We start from the raw sequence: 25,396 nt of genomic DNA, 5'->3' as shown, positions 1-25,396 counted from the left end.
CCTATGACATTAGAACTTGTACTCACTGGTACAGTGGTCACTCCCGTATTTACTCTGACAACATCTCCCTCACCTTATCCAGTTCGAGTTTCATTATACGGAGGTGGTCGTTCAGACATCAATACATATAAAAGACTATCACTAGTGTCACTGTCACTATCTTCAGCTTTTCCCCTGCTTTGTTAGTATTGTTTTTCCTTTTCTCTCAAGTCCCTGCTCCGCCTTCTAATAGTGGATATAATTGCACTCCTTCAATCATGTCCATTCTCCAGCGTTTCTGCTCTGCATCCCACCTTGCATCCTAATAAGTGCGTACTGCCTTTCTCACTCGACCCTCATATTTTTTTCTTTCTCTCGCATGGGCTACACATTCCCAAGAGCTAAGCGCTTCAAATTGTATATGTCTAGGTTGTGGTATCATTTCATATAATATTCTCCTTTAATTTTCAATGATCCTCACATTAAATGTACTATATTGTGGAAAAGCTAATTCACCTTCTTTCTCAGAGATCTTGTGCCATTTTTCAAGCCAAATACATGTATGAAACGCTGCATTTATCACCATATAATGACCAGTGGTAACTTCCAGTGGGGCCTCTTCCCCCCTGCTAAGAGGTGTCTGCACATCTCCTCTAAACACATCTAGTACAACTTTAAAGCATTTCATTTTCAAACAAGCATAAAATTATTTTTTTCAACCCAAATGCAATGTTTTGCTCCCAAATCTCACTTCAGATTGTCAACCAATAGCAGCAGGGCACCTTGTGACATATACAACCAATAACAGCGTTGCTACACACCAACCGACCTATCCCAGCGCAGCACACCATGACGACATTACACAAGAGCGATCGGCACACACAATTTATCTTCCAAGTCAATATACTATAAAACTTGTTGTAGCATGGGCTGCACAAAATTCATCCACAAGTTACTTGTTTCATTAGAAAAATTATTTGTTCAAATCTTCATAAAATCAAAATTATTTTCAGTAGTCTTAGTCTCTTTATTTGTAAATCACACACTATCACAACAGTTTCACAGCGCCTTGAGGCCCTCACGGGTGAGTAGCATGCTTATAATTTTCCCTGATTGATTGATTGATTGACTGCTCACAGCAGCTCGCCCTCCTCTACAAATTCACGCACACACTCTCTTATCAAATTGCTTACAGTGAAATATAATGCAACAACAGCAAATAACAATTGTCCACTTCTCTAAAAGAAATCAATAGAACGCGATTGCACAAGAGAGACCAGAACAATACTTACCAATCTATGCCAACACACATATTAATGAAACCTCAACCAGTGGGGTTTCACCCTGATCAGTGCAGTTTTCCTTTGGGCATAGGTCTGCCACAATAATTATACCTCACTTTTATACCACAAAGAATGCCCCTATCTTGTTTGGGCTTGTCGGAAATGTCTCACAACAAACCCCGCAAAACTTCAACAGGCAAATACAATACAGTGTCTCTTACACCTTTATATCATCCAGGGATCTTAGGCCGTATTGGACCCGATAGCAACTTTACCAGAATGAACACTATGCTCACAACACCAACTAAACATTACATGCAAGCTCTGCAAGACACCACACAATTCCCATGACGGCGCAAGCTAAGCATTTATACACAACCTTGTTGATACTCACTCCTCCACTGTTATAACTCGCTCTCGAACCTCTGGAACATCACCGACTCTTCAGGTCAATGGACGGATATCTAAGGCCAATTGAAACTAAACTACTCTAAAATGGGACAATTCTAGACCCCTCTACCTCAGGTACAAACCATCCTCTGCTACCATCTGATGAAGCTCTGGGACAAACTTTCATTTTTTTTTAAGGCAATGGACCTTTGTTTTAGCCTGAGAAGAGAAGGGGTTGCTGACAAGTTTAGTTCCATAAACTGTGTGACCAAATGTGACCACACATTAAGTGTCAGAGTCCATATCTTAAAGTTGAAAAAGGATTAATTATAAACGGAAAGCCAAGGTAATATAAATCAGATGCAAATACTTTTTGTAAATATAAATAATTATTAAAGGAAGACCAAACCGTCAAACAATATTGGTCCTTAACAACAAAGAACAAATCAAGATTTCTGCAATTGCAATGCAAAAGATCAAGAACAAAGTCGGATGAGTGGACAAATGGTTTTGATCCTTCTCCCCATGGGAAAGAATTGCAGTACCTAGCTATCTCTACATTAAACTACGAGTTAAAGAACCTATTAATCCAGAAGCAAGAAAAGGTGTCAGCATTAGGCAAAAGATCATGTATAGCATAAAGCCACACAATAAGAAGTAAGGAGAGATCTGTACCTCTCGAAGTCTAAAAGACATCTCTCTGACTACAAAGTAAGTTCACTAATAAGAAACACACAGAAAATTCAAGACACGACCTCACATTATTCAACCTCATTACTTCCATTTCCTATGAAGAGTTCCAGAATATAATATTCACATTTTCCAGCCTTCGCTTCTGAGGCATCCTTGAATTCCTCCCTTCTATAGATATCTCCAACTGGTAGCACTCCCTTGTTCTTCTCATTAAATGTAATTGACCTTGCCAGTTCTTCCTCCCCTCACTATCTTCAATACAATAATACTTTATTGCGTGATTAAGAAAACCATTGCAAGTACAAAATTAAAATATCAAAAATTCATTTAAAATAGAACTAATTTAGTCCAGTAAAAGTAGAGGTGTCGGATGGAGCCTGCCAAAACGTTATGCCGACGATGGATCGCTGACTGGGGGTCCCTCACAGAGTTTTTTTTCTGCGTGAGCCATGAACCTTACTAGGGCACAGTTTAATTTAGTGTTCTTAGGATCAAATCAGGCCAAGACTGCTGCTCTACAAGTTCTAATCGTTTTTGTGTTCCAGTGATGCTTAAGGAGGGCCCGTCTTTTAGTCAGTAATTTTGGGCATAGACATATGATATGTATAATGTCTTCTTTATAATCCCCACAAAGTCGGCAGAGATCTCGTCCATGCTCTCTTTTCCATTTTGGCGAGTGAACCAGCAAGTTAATGACACCCAGTCTCAATCTTAAAAAACATCGTTTTGTTCGTGCAGTAAAGGGTACGGTTAAGTACTGCTGTGGGGTCAACGAGGCATAGGATTGCAGCGTCAGCCACCCGTGACTTCTTTTGGCTAGGCGAGCCTTGTCTTCCACCGTTGAAAGTTGTTTTGTACTGATTTTCGCTAGCCGTTTGAATTCCTTCTGGCTTATGTGCATGCTCCAGAGATCGTTTAGGCCTAAAGTTGTTAAGCCTTTTGCCAAATAATTGTGACCTGCTTGCCATGTGTTTGTGTCGAGACTGGCCCACAGGTGATTGCCTAGACTTCCCTCACTATCTTAAGAATGCTTCAGTCTGTACCTGCAAAAAAGGAAAAATACATTGGAATCAACTTTCAGGTTCAATGTTAAATGTCCCAACTGTACGTTTAAGGCCCACCATCACGCTAACTTAGCAAGTTACTTTCAAATCATATAATTGTGCAACACACTACTGTAAATACGTTAATAAATATAAGGTTATTCATCTATATTGCCCTTTCACTCATGAATACACTTTTATTTATTAGAACAACTACTGAGCAGATTCATTCTTTCCTAACCTATGGAGAATGCACTACATCAAATGCATTTTAGCACAACCCCGGTACAATCTTAGCCTATAGATGAATTTTGTCAAACATCTGTTCCTAAAAGAAAAAATGTTAATGCACATACTCATTCCGAGCACTCCATTACTGCACTTTCTATACTAGTGCACTATGTATATTAATTATAACTGTATTATGCAAATATATGAGGCCAAAAGTATGCAAATATATGTGGCCTTATCAGGATAAAAGAGAGGAGCAAAATGATGCTAGTCCCAGGGCTTTAAGTGTGCCGGGATTCACTGGTGCTGAGCTGGGGAGCCTCGAAACGGGTCCCTATCAGGCTCTGTTTTGTGCCCTGGCACAGGCGGTCCGTTTTTTTCCGGACTGCAGTGCCAGCAGGCACATCGATGTGCGCTGCTCACTTGTCACTGGTTGAGAAGTTATGACGTCATGGCAGGTGAGCGTTGTAGGGGAAGGCAAATCCTTTAAAGAGAGTCATTTTCTCTCTGGATTTCCCTTCTCTTTTTGAAACTCAGGAACAGCAAAATTAAGGTGGTGTCGACCATGACTTTAAGTGGAAGCTTTTTCAATAGAATACAAGCCATAGTTGCTGCTCATTTATCTTATGCAACTAACAACCATTGACAAAGCCAATAGTCCTGACTTGTAGGTATGATGGTACTTGTTGTATCATATATATGAATGCAATGACAGTAACAGCAAAATACAAGTCGGGCAGCACACTAAGCTAAGCACAGATTTTTAGCTTATGTGTTTTAAGCCACGCCCTTAATTACATAGGCCACGCCCCTTTGAGAGACCCCCTAGTTTTTTCATCCCACTTAAAGTCCTGGCTGCTCCACTCTCAAGTCAGTGTCTCCTGCACACTATCGACTATGACTTTGGTGGGCTTGAGGTATGTCTACCTAGCCCGTGCTCAGGTACACAGTTCTCATATTTTTATGCACTTCAACCTCTGCACACAAATGCATATGAACAGTGTCCCAGAGCCCCACACTCACAAACACCCCCATCCCCAAAGCGAGGCGCACACAAACACGTCGGCCACAGTGCCACACGCCCACTCTGCCGCCACAGCACTAAACACCAACACGCACACACATCCCCACGGCCCTTCTTCGCCCCTCAGAGTACAGTCTCCTCCAGCCACACTCTCCCTCCTCCGAGCTCAGCAGCAGCGGGCTGAGCCGGTGACGTGGTCGGCGGGGGGCGCGGCCCGAGGACGCATTAAGAGACCCTGGTGGCGGGCCGGCCGGCAGAGCAGAGACAGCTCCCTCCGAGCAACAGGAGTCATCGACGACTCTTACCGCCCACCCCAGCCCCGTGTAGCGACTAAGTAACTTCCATTAAAGTCTATGAGCCCCCCTAACCCCCTAACAAAAGCAATCGACGAATGTTTATTTGTCTTAAATAAGAAAAATAAACAGGACCTAGTTTAGTGTAGATGCTTAACCCCTGCTGAGATCTGCCAGCCGGGTTCCGTTCTGCTGCTGAGGAAGCAGAGGGCACAGCGGCGGGCGCTGCCAGCTGAGGGGCCGGGCTCGGAGTGTTGGCTGCGGCGGGGCAGGAGAGCCCTCTGTGCCTCTTGTTGGCTCCGTTTGGTGCTGGGCGCGATCTGGACGCGGGATGCTTCTGCTGTCACTCTGCTGCGCCGTGCTGGCATCGGCCCTGCTGGAGCTCAGGACATCAGCTCAGCAAGTAAGTGGCATCTCTTCTGTGGCACGCACGCTGCCAGCGGGCCACGCCGCCCCTCAACGACCCGTGTGTGCACTACCAACTTGAGTTCGCTGCCGACCGCGCGTGCACGCCCACCCCGCGACATACCCATATACAATGCCGGCATGTACCATGTGTCTACCTACCGCCGTGTGCCCTGCCTGCAGTCCTATAACCAACCTTCCCCAACCCCATATGCGCGCACTCAACACATAGCCCTCACCCCCATGTACGTAGCCACACGGGACACCACCATTCCATACACTCATACACTGCTACTTCAAGACATCTACAAGTACTGTTACCCTAATACCTCTCCTTGGCTGCCAACATGCCCACTGTCACCAATGACATCCCTATTCTCGTCGCAGTATGCACGGAACTTCATGACAACCCATAATAACCCCCCTCATATTCATGAACTGCAACCAAACGACACGCCCTAATGGACTGTGCCTCCTTCCAGTCAACCAGAACCCATATTCCCCAGAACATACCCCTCTCTTTACCAAGTGGGCACTGACGTCACACAGCCACCAAGTCCCTACCTCTATGTGGACATCAGCCCGTACAACCTACCACGCATTCAAAAGAACGGTCGCTCCCATTACATTCCACACCTCCAGGTGTGCTGTTACCACTTACCGACCGCACAAGTCACGCACTTACCACGCAGTGCGTCTTCACACTCTCAGATATCTACCGCCCGGTGTAAACTTCCATCATAAGATGGGATCTGCTTTCTCCCATATTGTCCTTGTCGCGCACTCTGTGGAGCCGCTCCCCCGCGCCAGTGCAGATGGATTCGCCGGGGTGACCCTTAACCCATTCACACGTGGATGTCCTGTATGTGGCGAGAGGCCACGCCGCGTGCGCGCTGCCCTTCAGCTCTTCTAGGAAAGAGCAGCCGAGCATAGCTGGCAAGCTTTCAGTTTGCTTATTTGTGACGTTTCCATGTGTGGTGTGTGTTTATGAGTGGCATTTGCAGGCCTTTTGTGTGAGACTTTTAGAGACACTTTACTGAGCTTAAAAAAGGGACTGCTCCCATGTCAAGAGACAGTGGTAAAGAAGAATTACACAATTTTCTCATATTCAGTGGTTTAAAATGGACCTTAGCCACATCAGTCTGAAACCACTAGACACAAGGAGCGTGGATAGCTGAAACCGAGAGCCTGTTCTGTTGCATCCTAGACAGTCTGTGAAGATGCAAGCCTAGGGCAAGAGCCCAGTGGCTGCTTAGAGCGGAAGGGCCGAACATATTGGCTCCTGGACCATCTGTGACTTAACAAATGGTATTAATAGTATGGTTTCAGAATCTATCCTCGCCATTTCTCCTTTAAATGTAGTGCCTTCTTAAAAATAATTGGGGAATTCTCCACCAGCTCCTACTTCCAACTTAAATCTTCACACTGATAGAGCACTAGGAAGCCAAATTAGTGTGTTTGAGGCTCTATTCTCTCTTTCCATTTTACAGATCAGGAAACTCATAGTACCCTTTCTTTTGCCTCCTCTCTCCATCCTTTGATTTGCTTTCATACTTCTCTCCCCCATTGTCTCTCCCCTTCTCTCTGCTTATGCTCCTATCATCCCCTCCATTGCCCTGCTTTCTTCTCTCCCTCCTGCTCTCTCAATCGCATTTCTCCTCGTCCTGTTTAACTTTCTATCCTTTCTTTATCCTCTATCTTCTCCCTCGTTTCAGCACCCTTCTTGTATCTTTCACTTCTTCCTTTGTTCCACCTTGATCTTTCTGTTTCACTAGCTCGTTTCCTTCCTTCTTTTCATTCTTCTCTCTTTCTAATGCCTGTAATCCTCTTTGTTTTTTCTCTCATCTCTCCTTAATGCCCTCACTCGTTTCCTCACTCTCTCCTTCTGTCAAGCCCCTCATTACTCTATCCTCCCCTGTCCCCCTGCTTCTGTCTATCTCTTTCCCTTATTCAGTTTCCCCCTCTCATTTTGTCCCTTCTTTCCCATCACTCCATTTTTCTATATTTTCTTCCTTCTAACTCTTTATGCAGCTAGCTAATCCACTGCAACTCTTCTTACTTCACGCAGTCTCTTCTCAGCATCTCTACCAACACATTTCTCTCTCTTTTGTTACTCTTTCTCCCCCTCTTCTCTCCCTCTTTCTTTTGCCCCCCTTTCCTCCCCTTGCACCACTTTTATCCTTCTTTGCCTCTCTCTCTTGCCTCCACGCTCCCAGGTCTTGGTGACTACTATTCATAGTTGGCGCTACTGCTTCTGAGGTGAGGTGAGTTGGTGGGTGGGTGTGAGGCGGCTTGGATTCCTGTAACCACATAACATGGTATGCAAAAAGCTAGGCACAAGGGGTCAATTTGCAGAATAAGGCGATTAGTGGTTGTTGTGGTGTGTGACAGAACAGGTTAGTTGGCTTGTTATGTTATGTTAGTTGGCTTTTGGTATAGCGCAACGACTCGAGCCTGAAGGACATCTCGGTGCTCTGCCAGTGCTTCCTGGTGCTGATGAGATGCGTACTAGGAGACGTGCAGACAGGTTAGTGTGAGTCCAGGTGCGCGTGGGCATCAGGCTTCTGTGTTCATTAGAAGTGTCAAGGGAGCCGGTTTGTTTGGCTTCTTCAGAGTGTTAAATGAAAATCTACAATGGAATCAATATCCTTGGGCCCGATTCACAGAATTAACTTAAGACAAAATCCTAAACTTACTACTTTTGGTATTCACAGAATGCACTTACTACTTTTGGTATTCACAGAATGCACTTACTACTTTTGGTATTCACAGAATGGATTTACGACTACTAACTTTACGTCCGCACTCGGGCCGGAAATTCCGGCCCGGAGGCGGAGCTTCCGGCCCGGAGGCGGAGTTTCCGGGCCGGAGGCGGAGCTTCCGGGCCCAGAGGTGGGGATTCCGGCCAGTGGCGGATGGCCGGAATCCCCACCTCCGGCCCAGAAGCTCCGCCTCTGGCCCGGAAGCCCCGCCTCCGGCCCGGAAACTCCACCTCCGGGCCAGAAGCTCCGCCTCCGGGCCGGAATTTCCGGCCCGAGTGCGGACGTAAAGTTAGTAGTCGTAAATCCATTCTGTGAATACCAAAAGTAGTAAGTGCATTCTGTGAATACCAAAAGTAGTAAGTTTAGGATTTTGTCTTAAGTTAATTCTGTGAATCGGGCCCCTTATTTTTATGTGTGCCTGACATTAAAGTGATGAAATGTACATGATAATATACACAATAATGCGCAGCTTCTTAAAGCATCCTCTTTGCGTTCTATCTGGCCCATGGCCATGGGGTGGCAGTTGCTATGTCTGCTATGATATATTTACTGCATATCTGTGATTGCATAGCTATGAAGGCTGGATGTACATTGAAAAATGCATTTTTTTACCTATGGCTGTAAAACCCCTCTGTAGTCCCTTCTAAAACCACAAAAAGTAAATTAAAAACTAGAACAATGCAGTAAGACGCAGTTGTTTCCGTGCATTTATTTTGCTGAATCTCCTTCATTGTTTAGTCTTTGATCTTGCTTGGGGTGTGTTGTAATGTACTGTCAGGGGGAGCAAGTGGTACTGCCCACTGCTCTTCTGTGGCCAACAGAGGGGAACAGGTGTCGAGAGAAGGCAGGGATCAGAGGGGACACATTGGACTAGAGATAGGGGGAAGTGTGAGGGGGCTGGAGAAGAAATAAAGGGAGACATTCAAGAGGTATGGGGGAGAAACCGAGAGAGGGGAAGATATTCAGGAAAGAAATGGAACCCCTCTTATTCAGTTAGCTTTTGGTCTTCCTTGCCTACAAACAGGCTCAACTTGGTGAATGATAAACCCACCACTCATCTTTAAAAACCAAACTCTGTCCCGCTGCTTGGCAATTCTAGTCCAGGTAGGAAGTGTGTGCGGGAGTGTGACACAGGCACACCACGTGGGGCACTGATATTGATACAGCCCGGCCATGGCAGAGTCGGAAGTAAATACACTTCGGGGCTCATTTACAAGCCCCGTGCGCCACTGGAGCAGAACTTTTTTTGATGCTCCGGCGATGCAGAGTGCAGACCCATATCTGCGAGGCCTCGTAAAGCCATCCTATGTGGCTTTTCATGGCTTTGTAGATATGGTGTAAGGCAACGTTGCACTGCGTTGCCTCATACAGCGTCATGGAGGCATGCCACGGGCATTGTGGTGGGTGTTCGCATGCAACACACATGAATTTTGACATATGCCCAGATTTACAACATACCCTAAATCTGGGAATGTGTCAAAAGCCATGCTACTCCCCAGGGGTGGTGTAACAAGGAGAAAGAACTTTATTGCTCCTCGTTTTTTCCTCTTTCTTTGTGTGCATTCACACATAGAAAGAGGTATCCGCCTCCATTGATTGTTCCTACGCAGGAAGGTGCCCCTTTCTGTACAAAAACAATAAATCCTACAACGCAGACATTCTTGCACCATGGTGCAGGGGTACCTGCGTTGGCGCAAGGCAGTCATTTGTGAGCCAGCCAGTGTTCAATTTGTAAAAAATTAAGTGCCAGGGCCCTTCTTAGAAGACCCCTGCAGCCTGCACCACTAGTACCAGCAAAAAATCTAACCATCGCACTCCTACAAATGTGACAATTCAGACCACACAAAGCTATAATAATGGCATAAGAGGATGTTATTATTATTTTTCAATGTGCATTGACTTAATATAGACGCTTGCTGTGCTCATCTCAAAATAAGAAAGACAGTGTCAACATGGACCGTCACTAGAGTCGGCGCTAACAATTATGTGCCGGTGCCGAGCACCGGAAACCACCAGCACAAATTAAGCACTGGAGCCAGCGCAGTGAAAGAGGGCAGGAATGTGCTGCATCTCATAAATAGGTACATTTCTGCCCTTTTCTTTTGACGCAAGGCAGCACAACACAGTTACTTGCAGCACTGCCCTGCATCAAATCTTGTAAATGAGACCCTTAGTACTTCTGTGAACTCTATATATTGTTTAATATTAGGACTGTGGATAAATTAAGGTAAATGTATTTCGACTAAAGCAGGCTCAGGTGGCACTGTGTGCGCTGTCACCTGTCAGCAGTGCGCATGCCGCTATTGCAGCTCCTTGGCGAGTGTGCCTCGAGGGAATCAGAGCAGCACTATAAATGCGTAACTAATGCATTTTAGTGGGGAGATGCGGACACCACTCTAAAACGTGTTAGTCTAATCCCTGATGCGTGGTACTTGGTAGGGCTGGCCGAGAAAAGCATACACGTGTACACATTTCAATTTCTGGTGTGGGAATGCTACCAGACTTCTCCAGGAAAAGAGTCTTGTGGAATGAGTAAGTCCAACGCGCTCTAGGAAGCTGAACGCGTAAGAAGAGGGGTCCAATTTTGCACAGTGGAAAGAAAAAGGGTTTCAAAAGTTCACGGTGAAGTACGCCGCGTCTTTTCTCCAGAGGAGAGCGAGGCTGTCTGAAAAAAGCGCATCCTTGCTGAGTAGACGGGGCCTGGGAGGCTCTGGATAGGCGTGGGATTGGCGCACCGGCCTCCACGGGCCCTCCCATCGCCCCTCCTGAAATCTGGAACTCATTCCTCGAAATCCGTAGGGCTCTGAGAGAGCGCTCCTTGCTACTGCACTGGGGCATCCTGCAGCGCCGCCGCTTTCCTCCGTGGCCACAGGGGACGTTTTGGTCTCTGTGTGTCTATGTTTGCCTAAGTGAGTGTGTGTGTGTATTTTCCTATATGTGTGCACGTGTGTGTCCCTGTAAATGCCTATGTGGCTGTGAATGTGTGTAAGTCTGACTGTTCGTGTGACTATATCTGTAAGCATGTGGTTGTGCATGTGTGTCTGTGTCAATGTGTGTGCATGCCTGTCTGTTTGAATGTGTGTGTGTCGGTACACATTTGTGTGCGTGTGATTATGTGTGCTTGTCTTAAGAGTGTGTGTGCCTGTTTATGTCTGTGTGGTTACGTCTGTATGAGTGTCTGTGTGCATTTATCTGTCTGGCTGTTCATCTGCATGTGTTAATGTCTTTGCGAATGAGTTTGTGTGTGCCAGCAAGAATGTGATCATGTGCTCGTCAAAGTGGTTGCGTGTTTGTATGCTTGTGGGGGAATTGATCTCTGTGTGTGATTGTGTTTGTTTGCCTGGTGCAGTGCGAGTGCGACAGGCTATGTGAGTGTCTGCGTCTTTTTGAGGGCGTGTATGTTAATGTTTGCATCAGTTTGTGTGTCTGTGGAACTGATTTTTTGTCTATATATGTCAGAGTGTGACTATACGTGTGGCTGTACCGGCGTGTGTGTTGTGTGCCTATGTGAATGAATCTGTTTTTGGTGTTGGTGTGGGTCATTCAGCATCTCTGCGAAGGCTCGTATCTTTGTGCGGTGCTTAGATGTGGACAAGTTGTGTGGTGTGTTTACGTGAGTTTTTTGTACGTCGTTTGCGTGCGTGATGGCGGGGGGCACATCCTTGCCAATGTCCGCGGTGCTAAATGCTGGATATTAGGACAACGCATCAGCGAGCTGTCTCACTCCATTGTCACCCACAAATGGGTGCTATTTTAATTAGGCCCACAATTAAAAGGCCCACAGAGGGCACACCAATCAGGCAAACAAGACGTCTCTTGCGGCAATAAAGGTACCTCTGGAGTATAGACTTTCTAGCAAGGTAGGGTGACCAGATATTCAGAATCAAAAACCGTGACGGGGAGACATAGAAACAGGACTAAATGTTATCTATAATGAAAGATAAACCTCGCCCCCGCCCTATTGCTTTCAAGAACTCCAGCGTCACTGTTCACGCGCCCGGCCCGGGTTCAAGGGTTCTGTAGACGTCATTCACCCCTCATCAAATCCTCCTGTGCTGCTTGAATGAGGCGAGGCGGCACAGCAGGTGACAGTAAAAGTCAAGTTGTGTCCTGGTGTGATAAGAGGCCCAGGTGAAACGTGAGCCTGCACAAGTCTGTGATTAATGTGCACGTTCATTCGACACGCTCTCAAAAAGCGGGGCATGTCGGTGTTTTGCCAGAAAGTGTCAGGACGCCAGGACAGTCCTTAAAAACCCCACAGCAGGGCCATCAAGTGATGACATACAGCCCATATGAAGAGCATGAACTTTAAGCAAAATTACAGTTGCCAACCAGGGGCCCTATTATATGAAGGGTGTACCTTACCTTTTTGCGCCTGGCGTACCTTAAAACAGGTGTGCCAGGCGCAAACAGGGAAAGTGCGCCCTATTACGTGAAATACACTTCCCCCAGGGCAGCCGGGAACTTGCACTACCCCCAGGGTAGTTGCATTATTGTGACAAACGGAGCGGCTGCATTGAAACCGCTCCATGTTTTCACTGTGCAGGCGGCAACCGCCTGCACTTTCAAAGGGGATGTCTGGGGGGGTCCATAGGACCCCCTTTACCCCCTGCAGAGGGCTGCTCTCAGCGTGCCCTGACAATGTGCCACCTTATAGGTGGGGCACTGTCAGTATACTTCCTGACAGCATCTTTGACTCTGCGCCCACGTGTGTAATATGGCGCGGGTGCAGAGGCAAAGGGATCACCTCATTTGCATGGGGGCATGCCCCCTGCAGATAGAGCTGGTGCTTTATGTGCGCCAGCGCTATTGGTATTACAGAAGGAACGCACAAGCGTCTGCGGCGACTTTTGTAATATCAAAGTACCGGGGGCATGCAAAGTGGGCGCAAATGCCCGTTGCACCCCCAGGGCACTCTCTGTAATATGGCCCCTGGGGTTCGGATGCAGACAGACAGGAAGAAATAACTGGAATCCAGAAGACCTCCCTTAGCTGCCTGAGTTGCCTCCCTTGACACGCCCCTCCTCACGTTATTGTTTTTTTGCGCAAGCACTGTAGCATTCTTCCACTTAATCAAAGAGGTTTGCCGTCCTGAGAGAGGTTGCCACTTGTCTTAATTTGCCTCAGACTGTCCCTATTTTTTGGGAAAAACGGGACAGTTGTGTCTGCCTTTTTCATGCGTTTTACCCCATACCTGCACGTAAGAACATTCGAGACTTTTTCTACAGCATGCCCTTCTTGCCTCAAATGGTCATCAAAGTCATGATTACTTGGCACTGCTTCAAGAATATAGCTTGATGTTACGTAGCATGCAAAGTCTGAGGTCACTCTGCTCCAACACTCACTGGCCCATACCCTGAAGACAGCTGCAGTCACTTTAAATGTAAACCATCAACCCATCAAGATGTGCAAGATCGGCCTTCATTTACATTACACTTTTCTCATCAATAATTTCATTGCAAATGTTGCAGTGATATTATCAATGATGTAATAGAGCATGTCATAACCAAAGTAATATGTGGGGTAATTAGCAGTGCATGGTGAGGGCCCGAGTTATAGTTACCGTAGGATACGAGTTATAGTAACTTGCGATATAAACTGATAAATATAATTGGTTAATTTCTTCGTATTTAGAGTTTGAAATGTTACATTGTTACTGGATATTTCACCTAACTATAACATGGCCGCCGGAATAATGCGATTTTGCGGCAGCGGCATTTTTAGCATAATTATAGATTTGCCACATTTGCCACATTTTCCACATAATCCATCATCTGCTACATAATCTGCAGATTTTAGCAAAAAAAAATGTGGGTCTAGCTCAAACGGTTTAAAAGTTACTAAAAACGAAGTGACACATGTTGCCATGCAGTGTAAGGCTCTTGGCAAAGCTTGACTGGTCACCTTTCTGTTGCTTATTGCGTTATATTGGAGTTAAACTGGTGCTAATAAGGTGCAATCAATGCCCAGGCAGTGTTAACAAGTGTAAAAGTGACAAAATGAAGAAATGTAAAAGTGACAAAATGAAGAAAACTATCATAAAATGTGTCACATTATACCGCATAATTTAGCTATTCTCACCACAATTTACTAAACACTGCCACATAATTTTGCCCTCCTCTGTCACATAATTCCAGTGGTCCTTAGTAGAACGTTACTTTAACCTTTGCTTTTTTCAATGCATTTCTAGTTTTTTCTAACATAAGTAATATTTTATTACCATACGTAAATCATACCTTAAACCATGCATGGCGGGGGGTTGGCTGCAGGCCAGGCCTAAGTGCAACCCCTCCATGCAGCCAACTCCATGCTGCTCACAGCCACTAGTTGTATGCAGTGGGGATTAAGTACAGGCCCTGGTCAGTCCCTGTGGCCAATCCCCCCAAAGACAGCCAACCCCATGCTGCACACAGCCTTTTGCCGTGTGCGATGTGGGGTTGGCCACAGGGCCTGGCCTGTGTCCAATCCCTCCAAAGACAGTAAACCCCATGCCATGGGCATCCTTTGCAGATTAGGCATAGGGTTGGCCTTTGGGCTCTTAGGACCTCACTCCCAGGGTCAAAACATATATATTAAGGGGAGGGGTCATATAGCCCCTCTCCCGAATCCTCAATAGGCCCTGGGGACCCCACCCCCTGTGGCCAAATTCAACAAAAAGGGGAGGTTAGCTGTGCAGCCCCACTCCAGAGCCTTAAAAGTTCCTGGACCCTATCCCCAAGGCCAAATTCTAAGGGGAGGAGAGTGTGCAGCCCCTCTTGCCTTATCATGCCCCGGGGACCTCATCCCTTGGGGCCAATAAAAATGGGTAGGGGGTCAGCTACCCGCTCCTTGATCCTAATTAGGCCCCAGGGACCACAACCCCTGGGGCTCAAATGCAGACAAAAGGCCAGGGGGGCCACGTGACCTCCCACCCCGAGGCTTTGTAGATCCTGGGGGCCCATCCCCCAGGACCATAACTGTTTTAAAGAGGGAGGGTGTTCATGCGGCCCCACCTTCCCAAGCCTATTTTGGCGCTGGGGACCCCATCCCCGGGTCGTGCATCAGTTATGGTTAGGTGCACCAGTGCCGACTGGGGACACCCAACAAGGACAACGTTGATAGCCACAAGGGGAGCCCCAGGGACTCAGCCGGCTCACCGCTTGGTGCAGAAGCCGGCATTGCTCCCAGTGGTAGGGATGAGCTACATTTATGCTGCTCCCTCCCAGCGGGAGTAATGTGGGTTCTGTTTCCCTTCTCACATCAGTGCGGGCAGGGAAATAGAACACCAGCCTGCTTCCAGCTAGTGGGAGCATTTTTAAATCTCCCACCCGCTGGGAGTATACTGAGTTTTTACTCCCATTTGGTGGGAGATTTAAAAATGCTCCTAGTGGATGGGAGCAAACACACATTTTCCTGCTCGTGTTGTTGTGGACAGGGAATCTACTGTGTCTCAGGGTGGGCTCCCTGGGACACAGTAAGCGAGACAGCTCCAGGGGCCAATAAAGGCTCATGGAGGGGGATCCCCTCTCTTCTGTTTAACCTATGGCCCTGGGGCATGGGGGTACCTAAAGCCGTTATATGTCTCAGGGAGGGATGCCGCTCTGCCCCCTCCCATTTTTTATACACGTCGGCCCTGGGGGTTCAGGTTCCCCAGGGACCAAGTAGGCTCTGGGTGGGGTCCACGCGCCCCTACCCTATATGAAATTGCTAGGCCCTGGGTGCGGGGTTGATGGGCATTTCTAGGCTCAGGGATGGAAGGCACAAAGCAAAAATGCTGTTCATCAAGTCCTGGGATTTGATGAACCATGTCTGAGAGAAAACTGTTTTCGAATATTTTATTAAATAGAATATGGTAGTTAAAATTAAAACATATTTTCTAAATTCTCAATATCCTGGTCTGCTATGTGAAAATAAAGTCTCATATTCTGAGTAAAATGTACTTCCGGTAGTAGCCTGTCTGTTGATTCCACAGTGTTTCACAGCAGTGTTACACAGTGCTTTAGTGAACAACTAGAGTGCTAACATTCTGCATTTATGACAAAAGTGTTTTATGACAAAAGTGTGGCACACTTGAATCCATCTTGATGGATTCAAAGCAGTCAAATGTTTAAAGCATTTCTTTTAAAAATTAACCAAATGAGGGGGGGGGGGGGTTGTCATTGAAATTATGGCTAGTGCTCCAGAATGCTAAAATAAGAAACATTTCCTTGAGTTCTCAAATATTTTCCTCATCCATTTTAGTAACACATTCTGAAATACAGAGAGAAACATGTACTTCCAACACAAGCAGCAGTCTGTAAGCTAACTCTCTAGGAATCATCTGCAGTGTCCCCACAGAGTTCTAATGAACAACTTGAGCACTAAAATATTTATTCAGGACAAAAGCGAGGCACTCCAGAACACCATTTTGTTGGAATAGGAACTGTTAAATTTAAAGTCTTCCTTGAAGAGAAGGCTGAAGTCAGCTCATCATCCTGTGATTCTGGGCAAATCACGTAATCTCCCCGTGCCCACCAAAAATGAATGTGTCCTTGTGTAACATTATTGGTGCTCATGTAAAGCGCTACAATCCCTTCGGGATGAGTTTGCGCTAAATAAATCTGCAAAAAAAAAGAAAATTCTATCAAGCAAGAGCTGAGGAAAAAAGTGAGTCCCAAAACGGAATTTCCTCTTGCAATTTTTTATAGGAAAATTGAACACTGATACTGTAAAATTGGCTCATCAAATTTGCCAGACAGCTACCTATCAGTCAAGAAATCATGCTTTCTGTAATTTGATGTAAATCCACTAATTACTTTTTGAGAAATTAAGAGTCAAAACATTTGTATATCTGGACAGTTGGATTTACAAGAACCTCGTGAGAGCCCAGCATTCACACAACTTCAAATAATGGAGAAATATGATTGGCCGAAGGGGTACATTTTTCCTGTTGGCCATCTCACACTATCATTGTCTGGCCACAACAGAAATGTTGCGGCGTCAATTTCACAGCATGGGGACTCAGTGCTTGTATTCTAAAAATAAAAATAAACTTGACTTCAGGGGGCCAGATAGTGGTGCTCTGACCTCTGGACCTTTTGGGGCGGTCCAAGAGGGGCCATAATGGGACCGAATTCTTAAAAAAAATATTTTGAGGATGTGTCCATGAACCTGCGGGTGTCCCGCTGGAGCCAGCCGGGCCCCTTGGACTCCTGCGATAGTCCCACAGAAGTGCAAGGGCTTCACTAGCTCTCGCTAGAGTTTTATGGAATTGATAAATATTTTTTTTTAATTGGCAGGTCCTGACTGCCTGTAGTTGTTAGCCCTGTGGTTAACCCATGCCGCGCACAGTCAAAGGTCGTGCACGACAGGTAGTGGCCGCCCGACGGGGGTTGGCTTCAGGCCAAGCACTGTGGCTAACCCCATGCCGTGCATGGCCTAAGGCCTTGCGCAGTGAGGGCTTGCCGCCCACAGGGGGTTGGGCGTGGTGCCTGGCCACAGGCTTGGGTCTGTGGCCAAACGCACAATGCGCACAGTCGAAGGCCATGCGCGGCTGGTATTAGCATTTATGTATGGTAATAAAATATTACTTTACATTTAAAAAACACCTGGAAATTCACTGAAAACCCCAAGATGTGGGTCATAATCGTGTAATGTCTTCCTGTTATGGCACATAAAGAATGAAAGAAACTTACAGTAACGGCCAAGTGGCATGCTGATGTTACTTTTTTGATGTGGAGATGCTTCTTGCAAGATATCAGTAGATGGTTAGCAATCCTGCAAGCAGGCCCCCATCTGAGCGGTATATATGTATATATAAATAAATAAATAAACATATATAAATATACATATATATTACCTACTGGCGGTCGCCAGTAGGTAGTTATAGTTAGGACCCTGTTTCCATAGGAAAACCGCAACATTCTATTTTGAATAACTTTGGCGCCGGTCGACGAATCCTCGCGAAATTTTCAAAATAGGTGGGGCGCTCCGCTCCGCTCCTACCCTGAAAGTCTCGGGGTGATTCGTCAAGCGGGGGCTGAGATAAAAGGGGGGTCCCAAAACGCGTTTTTCCCATGCATTTTTCCATAGGACCTTTAGACACAGCTACAGCCCGAACGGCTGAACAGAGTTCCTTGAAATTTGGCAGAGAGGTAGTCTACAGGTCAAGGAAGTGCCTTTTGTAGGTTTGGTGTAAATCTGTTCAGTAGATTCTGAGAAAATAGCCTTTAAATCAATATATATATCTGAGCCAGCTTACGGTGCGCTTACGGTGCACTTACCGTACGCGTACGGTGACGTGCGCGAGCGCGATTCTGATTGGCTGTTCGATCTAAGTAAACATTCGAATCGGTCGAAACCAGGAAGCGGCGGCCGCCATTTTCTTTCTCGCACTCTGAGGGGGGCAGCAAAAACCAAGACAAAAAACATCTAAAGGGGCAGTATATTCAGTTCTTAAAACATCTAAAGGGGCAGTATATTCAGTTCTTAACCAGCCAGCATCGATATAGGTGTCCCCAAACAACCCCCAAGCCCAAAAAAACAATTTTATTTATTTTCGAAAAATCGCCGATTACGCTTACCGTACGCGTACGGTTAAAATTATTTAAAAAAAAAAATTATCCACACTATCCCCACCCCGTGTGCAAATGGTGCCCGAAAGACACCATTTGTTCATGGCATATAAGTAATTTGAAAGTACAAATGAATACCTTTCACAACGAAGCGCATAATATGTCCCCCATGTGCGCACGGTGCGCGAAGCGCATCGTGCGTACATGGCCCATCCCGCATAACGTGGGCACGCGGTGCGCGCAGCGCACCGCGTGACCACCGTGCGTGCACGGCACTAACTGCGTAAAGTGGGCGCGCGGTGCGCAAAGCGCACCGCGTGCTCACTGTGCGCGCACGGTGCGTTAACTGGGCGCGCACGCCACGAATGGCGTAAAGTAACTTAGCATTTAAAAAAACGTACAAATTCACTGAAAAAACCATAGGTTTCACACACGTTATAGTTAGGAATTAGCATTTAAAAAACCTTGCAAATTCACTGAAAAAACCATAGGTTTCACACAAGTTATAGTTAGCTGTACATTTCACTCGTAAAAAACCAATGAAATTCCCCCGTTATAGTTAGTGCAGGCAACTATAACTCACGCGACCGCAATCCTCTGCTGATGACATATGAAAAAAAAATATTTGTAATATATGTATAGCTAAAATTTAATGGAAGAAGACATGGGCAAATAAGTGTCTAAATACAGTATTAGCATCAGCAGAGGATTGCGGTCGCGTGAGTTATAGTTGCCTGCACTAACTATAACGGGGGAATTTCATTGGTTTTTTACGAGTGAAATGTACAGTTAACTATAACTTGTGTGAAACCTATGGTTTTTTCAGTGAATATATATATAGATATATATATATAGATATATAGATATATATATACATAATACCTACTGGCAGTCGCCAGCAGGTAGTTATAGTTAGGACCAAGTTTCCATAGGAAGAGCATTTTTTGTTTTGCTGATAACTTTGCCGTCGTTTGAGGAATGTTCATGAATTTTTCCAAACTAATTCTTTGTTCATATCAGCTCCTATGTTGAAAGTTTGGGGGTGATTCGTCAAGGGGGGGCAGAGAAAAAAGGGGGGTCCCAAAACGTGTTTTCTCCATGCAATATTCATAGGAAACTTTAGACAAGGCTACAGGTCGAACGGGTGAACGGAATTACCCCAAATTTGGCAGGGAGGAGGGTCTTGGTCTAGAAAGCACGCTTTTGTTTATTTGGTGTAAATCCATTCAGTAGTTTTGGAGAAATATAGAAATTTACAGATATCGATATTTGGGAATTCTGCCATCTGATTGGCTGAGGCGTTACGAGCACAAGCTTGCTGGTTATTGGCTGCGAACAGTTGCAACTAGGAAGTGTTGGCAGCCATTTTGTGATTCAGTTGAAGCGAGTAAGGGGAAAAAAGGGTGAAAATGTAGGATAGAGGAGGGTAGGAGCGCTGTGAGCTCTGTGGGGTGGTTAGGGTGTGCTATACAGGAAGTGTGAAGCGAAGTATTCACCCCTACCAGTGTGAAAGTGCTGTTTTGCTCAGAGTGAGATGGTGCTTGTACACTCGGGGATGAAGGTGCTTGTACACTCGGGGATGAAGCCGTGCGCCTAAACCGTGAGCTGATTACTGTGAACTGATGTGCTCTGGGCGCTGTAGCATACTGGCCGCTGTAGCATACTGTGCAAGTGTTGTTAGTATGCGTTTAGACTATAGCGGGAGTGGGAAGCAAACTACTCACTCCTACCGGTCTGAATACTCGGGGATCAAACCGTGAGCCTAAGCCGTGAGCTGATTGCTGGAAAGTGATGTGCTGTGGGCGCTGTAGGATGGCTGCTGTAGCATACCTGTGTAAGTAGTGTTAGTATGCGTTTATACTATACAGGGAGTGGGAAGCGAACTACTCACCCCTACCGATCTGAAGACTTGAATGCAGTGTTTTAGCAAGCAGGAATAAAGAAATAATCGTGAAGAATATAATGCAAAATGTTGCAATGCCACAGAAGACAAATGGTGAAATCAGGTGTGTCTAAGAAAGTGGCTGTGTGTCATAAAGCGATGGAGTCTGAAAGTTATATAAAAAGTGTCTTTATTTAAGTGCCATAAATGGACCCACTGGTGCAAGAGCTAAGGCATCCAGCTGAGGCAAACTCCAACCGCTTCTGCTGTATTCAAACCTAAGCTCCTGCATCAGTGAATTCCACATTACATGTTACAGTTCCATGTGACATAAACAATACCTATTAGACATGAATGACTCTAAATTCTATAGTGAAAATAAAGGTAGGAGACGATTACCACATGTATCCTTTAAGAAAAGGAAAAACAAATTTGCAAAATGTAATCATAAAACTTCTTAGGGACCCTGGTACTCCTTTTTTGTAACACAAAATTATCAACAGCAGAACAGTCAGCAATCTCTTCTACAGTAGATTCAATCTGGTGCGTGTCAGAATTGGTAATAGTTCTACCCACATCAGAACTTTGAGGAGGAACACAAATATTGCGCTTCTCAGAAGCACATTCGGTACCCTTCTCGTCAAGCCATACATTATTATTTTCAGCCCTTTCAAAAAAACATTCTTGTGCAAGAGCTAAGGCATCGAGCTGAGGCAAACTCCAACCACTTCTGCTGTATTCCCACCTAAGCTCCTGCATCAGTGAATTCCACATTACATGTTACAGTTCCATGTGACAAAAACAATAGCTATTAGACATGAACGACTAAATTCTATAATGAAAATAAAGGTAGGATATGATTACCACACTGTGCCAACCAGTTCTTAAACATTGTCGTGTTTTTTTATCTTGATCGCCAGCTCGTTAGCAGAGGCTGAGGATGAGCTAATTTGTGTGAAAGGGCTTTGTGGATAACAGGCAGACAGAGAGACGTGTGCACAAAGAATAGACATGGTTTCAAAATGGATGTCGGGTTTAGGCTAATTTAGCAAGTAAATAGCGTATTTGCATAGGCCATACATCACCCATCCCTGGTTAGGCTGGAGACGTAAGGGGCAATAATGAAAACAGAGTTCAAATGCCTGAGCATACTTAGAAAGTTATTTTATGAAAATAGTTCAATTGAAGTGTATTAAAAAAATGTATAGGAAAAAGTCTAAAAAGTTGGAAAAAATCCATCCAAGAATAACGTGAATTTCTTAGAAGTCTTGGAGATTACAGTCTGGAAGTTCTTCAGCGGCTTGAGATGCGTAATGTTCCAAGAGGCGATTGTTGCCATCGCGTGAGAAAAGCGAAGCGATCCAATTCATATCCTCGAAGGGACAGTAATGTTCCTCGAATGTTGGAGCGGCGATTTGAATTGGCAGGCAATCTGCGATGTTGTCAAAGGTCGCACGTTTTTGCGTTGCTTCTGCCATTGCTCCACTGCCCGAACAATCAAGTTCATGGTTTTCAAGATACTCCATTACCTGCTGGATATCGGGAGCGATTGTTGGGATGTTGGCAAGGCATAGATCCATTCGCCAGTCGAATGGGCAAGTTTTGCAATAAAAAGATGGTTGCACGCAGATTGCATATGTGTAAATAAATGTCATGTTGTAGCTGGCTCCGATAATAGATAGAGGAAGGCAGCCGAAAAGTTGTTCAATTTTTTCACGGTATTGATGTAGCTTCGCGTAGAGGCGTATTCTCTCGGACATGCTTGTTACCACGGGGAGCGCAGCCATTTTTTCAAGCAAAAATAGTAGTAGGATGGCCGCAAACAGAGCGAGAATTATGGGCACTGTTCCTGTTATTCCAGAGATGATCAAATGAATGAAGTCTGATATTATACCAAAATCAGTTTTAAAGCCTGTGACAAGGCCGGAGGAGACAGTGTTAAAAAAGTGTGCCAGAGCTTGAGTGGCAGATGTGTTGAAAATTGTGTAACAATTCACAAAGTGTAATGGGAGGTTCGTATTTAAAAGGGACTGTATTTTACTTGAAGTTCGTGCTATCTGCAGTCAATAAATTTCTTTTGCAGAAGTGAGGCACACTTCTGTTTGAAACAAAAGCACTTTCAGTTTGCTCAGTTTAATGAAATCTGTTTTCAAAGTAGGTATTGAAGGCCAAGTTGAACTTTGGGAGTTACTTTGTGTGGTGGGAATAGAGATTGCCACAGGAAGTTACTCGGTTTGAAACAGTAAGGACATACGGTATGCCAGCTCACTTTCCGTAGCAGTCCATGTTATTAAGAAGCAGATAACTGCCGTTAGAAAGCTGTGTGAATGTCGGTCTGATTGTGGGAGTTGGCATGCTTTTAAGAAAGCACGCAAGATTGGGGTTTGTAAGCTTAGAAGTGTTGTGCAGTAGGACATTCTTGCATAGTAATGAATGACTGCCATTGTGGTGGCACTTTTCGCCTGTGAGAAAAACTTCTGTATCCTCTTTAAGACAGCGATATGTAAATGGGAGAAACCACTGCTCGTGAATAAATGCGCTACCTTATATAATCACATACAACATGACAAACAACATGTACACCTAGCAGACACAACGACACTACGTACTGTGGGAACCGTGGCTAGCCATGTACACAAACCAAACATGGCATGGCACCTCTGCCACACAATGCAGGATGAGGGGAGAGATGGGAGCAAAGTATGTGCGAAGGTGGCAAGTGATTCTCGATTACAAAAGTATACAATGCAAAGTGTTGAGGGCATGTGCCGGACAGACTTGAGTATGCAGAGCACAGACATGTACATGTCAACATACACTGATGGTCTATTGAGTGAAGTGGACAGTGGACGCAACCATGATAGTACAGTCAGAAGGGAAGATTACGAAAACATAGCCCGTAGTGCCCCCTCCCACCCAAAATCTTTAGCGTAGTGGGCTGGCTCAGCATACGCAGGCTAGCGTAGGGGTATGAATAAAAGGCATGTTTCTCTGGGTGTGGTTCTCTTCCGGAATGGCGAACGTGTCTGCCAGGTCTGCGCAGCTTACACCGCCACGGGGCTGACGCCATGAGCGAAGGTGGCTGCGTGAATGATGCTCTCAGCCTGCTTGTACCAAGAAACCGTCATGGCCGCTGTGATGCACATATGCCCCACAGTTCACCTTTCGACACCGCCGTATGTGAAAGAGGGCCCACCACGTGCCGGCGGAAGCTCCTGGGCCGAGGTCTGGGAGCTCGGAAGGCTCCTGAGATCAACGCTGGCTCCGCGACACAGGCACAAAGCGCCCAGCCTGAGGCCCAGCACCGTGGAGAGCTCTGTATACTACTAACACAGTAGTCCAACAGGTACCAACAGTGGAACGGTGTCTTGATCCCACAATGGACGATGTTAGAACTGCATCTGAGAGTGGAGATGAAGGCACTCCCTTCGGCCAGGTGCAACCAACTCTAGGTCCCAACAGTGGAACGGTGTCTTGATCCCACAATGGACGATGTTAGAACTGCATCTGAGAGTGGAGATGAAGGTACTCCCTTCGACCAGGTGCAAACAACTCTAGGTCGCAAAAGTGGAACGGTGTCTTGATCCCAGAATGGACGATGTCCGATATTACCTGCTGCTTGGTTTTCACACAACTCCCTCCGTTGAGATGCATCACACTCTGTGCTTCTGTAACTAACTGCTGCACATGATTATTGGGCTTGGCTGACCAGTTGCTGGAGTACACCACGGTACAGCAGGTCAGAACATCCTATGATTGAGGATATCAGAAGTTAAAGTCTGTGATGATTTATGTGTACCCCCTCCGATCAGGTGCAACCAACTCTGTGCTTCCGAATCCAACGGCACGTGGCTGTGAGGCATTAATGACCACTGCCCCTGGCCTACACTGCGGTCAGCAGGGCGCACAATTCAGACCGAGTGGTGGTTGTTTAATTACAGAATCCAGTAGGCAACTAACTACAACGTCTATTGAAATATACACAATATCCTTTTAGTATACTTGCTTGAAGAACATTTTTTAGTTAAGTTATAGGTTTACTACAATGACCAAATTCTTCTTGGTAGTGGAAAAGAACACTGAATAACAGTCTACACTGTGGACAGCAGAGATCACAATTCAAATTGTTTTGATTTATTTATTGTAATTTATGTTGTTGTATTTTGTGAAGAGGAAGTGAGAAAAAGTATTCATGGACGTCTGTGCTGACTACTGCCTTCCATTTACACTGCAGACAGCAGTGTTCACAATTCAGATCGAGTCGCTATTGTAGATGCCGCAGTCCTGTAGGCAAAATACATTGCTCCAGTGTGCTCTGTCCACACTACGCATACGCATCATCGCAGGCTCTCCACACGCTTTTTGTTGCTTCGTGTATTACAAACTGGGCAGCTCAGGTCAACGCCACGTGGCTGTGGGCCCTTGCTGACCGCTCTCTCTGGCCTACACTGCAAACAGCAGTGTTCACAATTCAGATCGAGTCGCTATTGCAGATGATGCAGTCCTGCATGCAACAGACATTGCTCCTAGTACGGCCCGCCCGCAGCACGCATCATCGCTGGCTGTGCACATGCTGAATGCTTTTGATGTGGCTATCTGAGTGCACTAGAACTGATGGACCCTTTATGATGCAATCTTTTTGTGTATTATTTCAGATCTACTGCCTGTATCTCAGTATACCACAAGTTATGGTTCTTTTACGATAGAATCTTTTGTGTATTATTTCACATCTACTGTCCTCACCTTACTGCAGCACAAATTATTGACCCTTTGTTATTGAATCTCTGTGTGTGATCCAATGATTACTGTTGTAGTTGATGCTAGCAGCAACCATTCCCTGAGGGCTGGTTTACACTCACCGCACACGCATCCAGCACAG

At 45.7% G+C, this 25,396-nt stretch overlaps 1 protein-coding gene across 1 annotated transcript in view; it reads left to right on the top strand.

The window, feature by feature from the left end:
- The first annotated feature begins 4,898 nt into the window (after positions 1-4,898).
- The window catches only part of ADAMTS3 (ADAM metallopeptidase with thrombospondin type 1 motif 3), a 558,188-nt gene continuing 537,690 nt past the window's right edge, over positions 4,899-25,396 (top strand). The window contains exon 1 of the mRNA XM_085636296.1: positions 4,899-5,339. Coding sequence (XP_085492422.1) covers positions 5,268-5,339 — 72 coding nt within the window. The 5' untranslated portion in view covers positions 4,899-5,267. The remainder of the gene's footprint in view (positions 5,340-25,396) is intronic.

The sequence above is a fragment of the Triturus cristatus genome, chromosome 2_1 (genome assembly GCF_964204655.1).
Source record: "Triturus cristatus chromosome 2_1, aTriCri1.1, whole genome shotgun sequence".
Taxonomy (NCBI): domain Eukaryota; kingdom Metazoa; phylum Chordata; class Amphibia; order Caudata; family Salamandridae; genus Triturus; species Triturus cristatus.
This window is presented reverse-complemented; position numbering and strand designations above follow the sequence as displayed.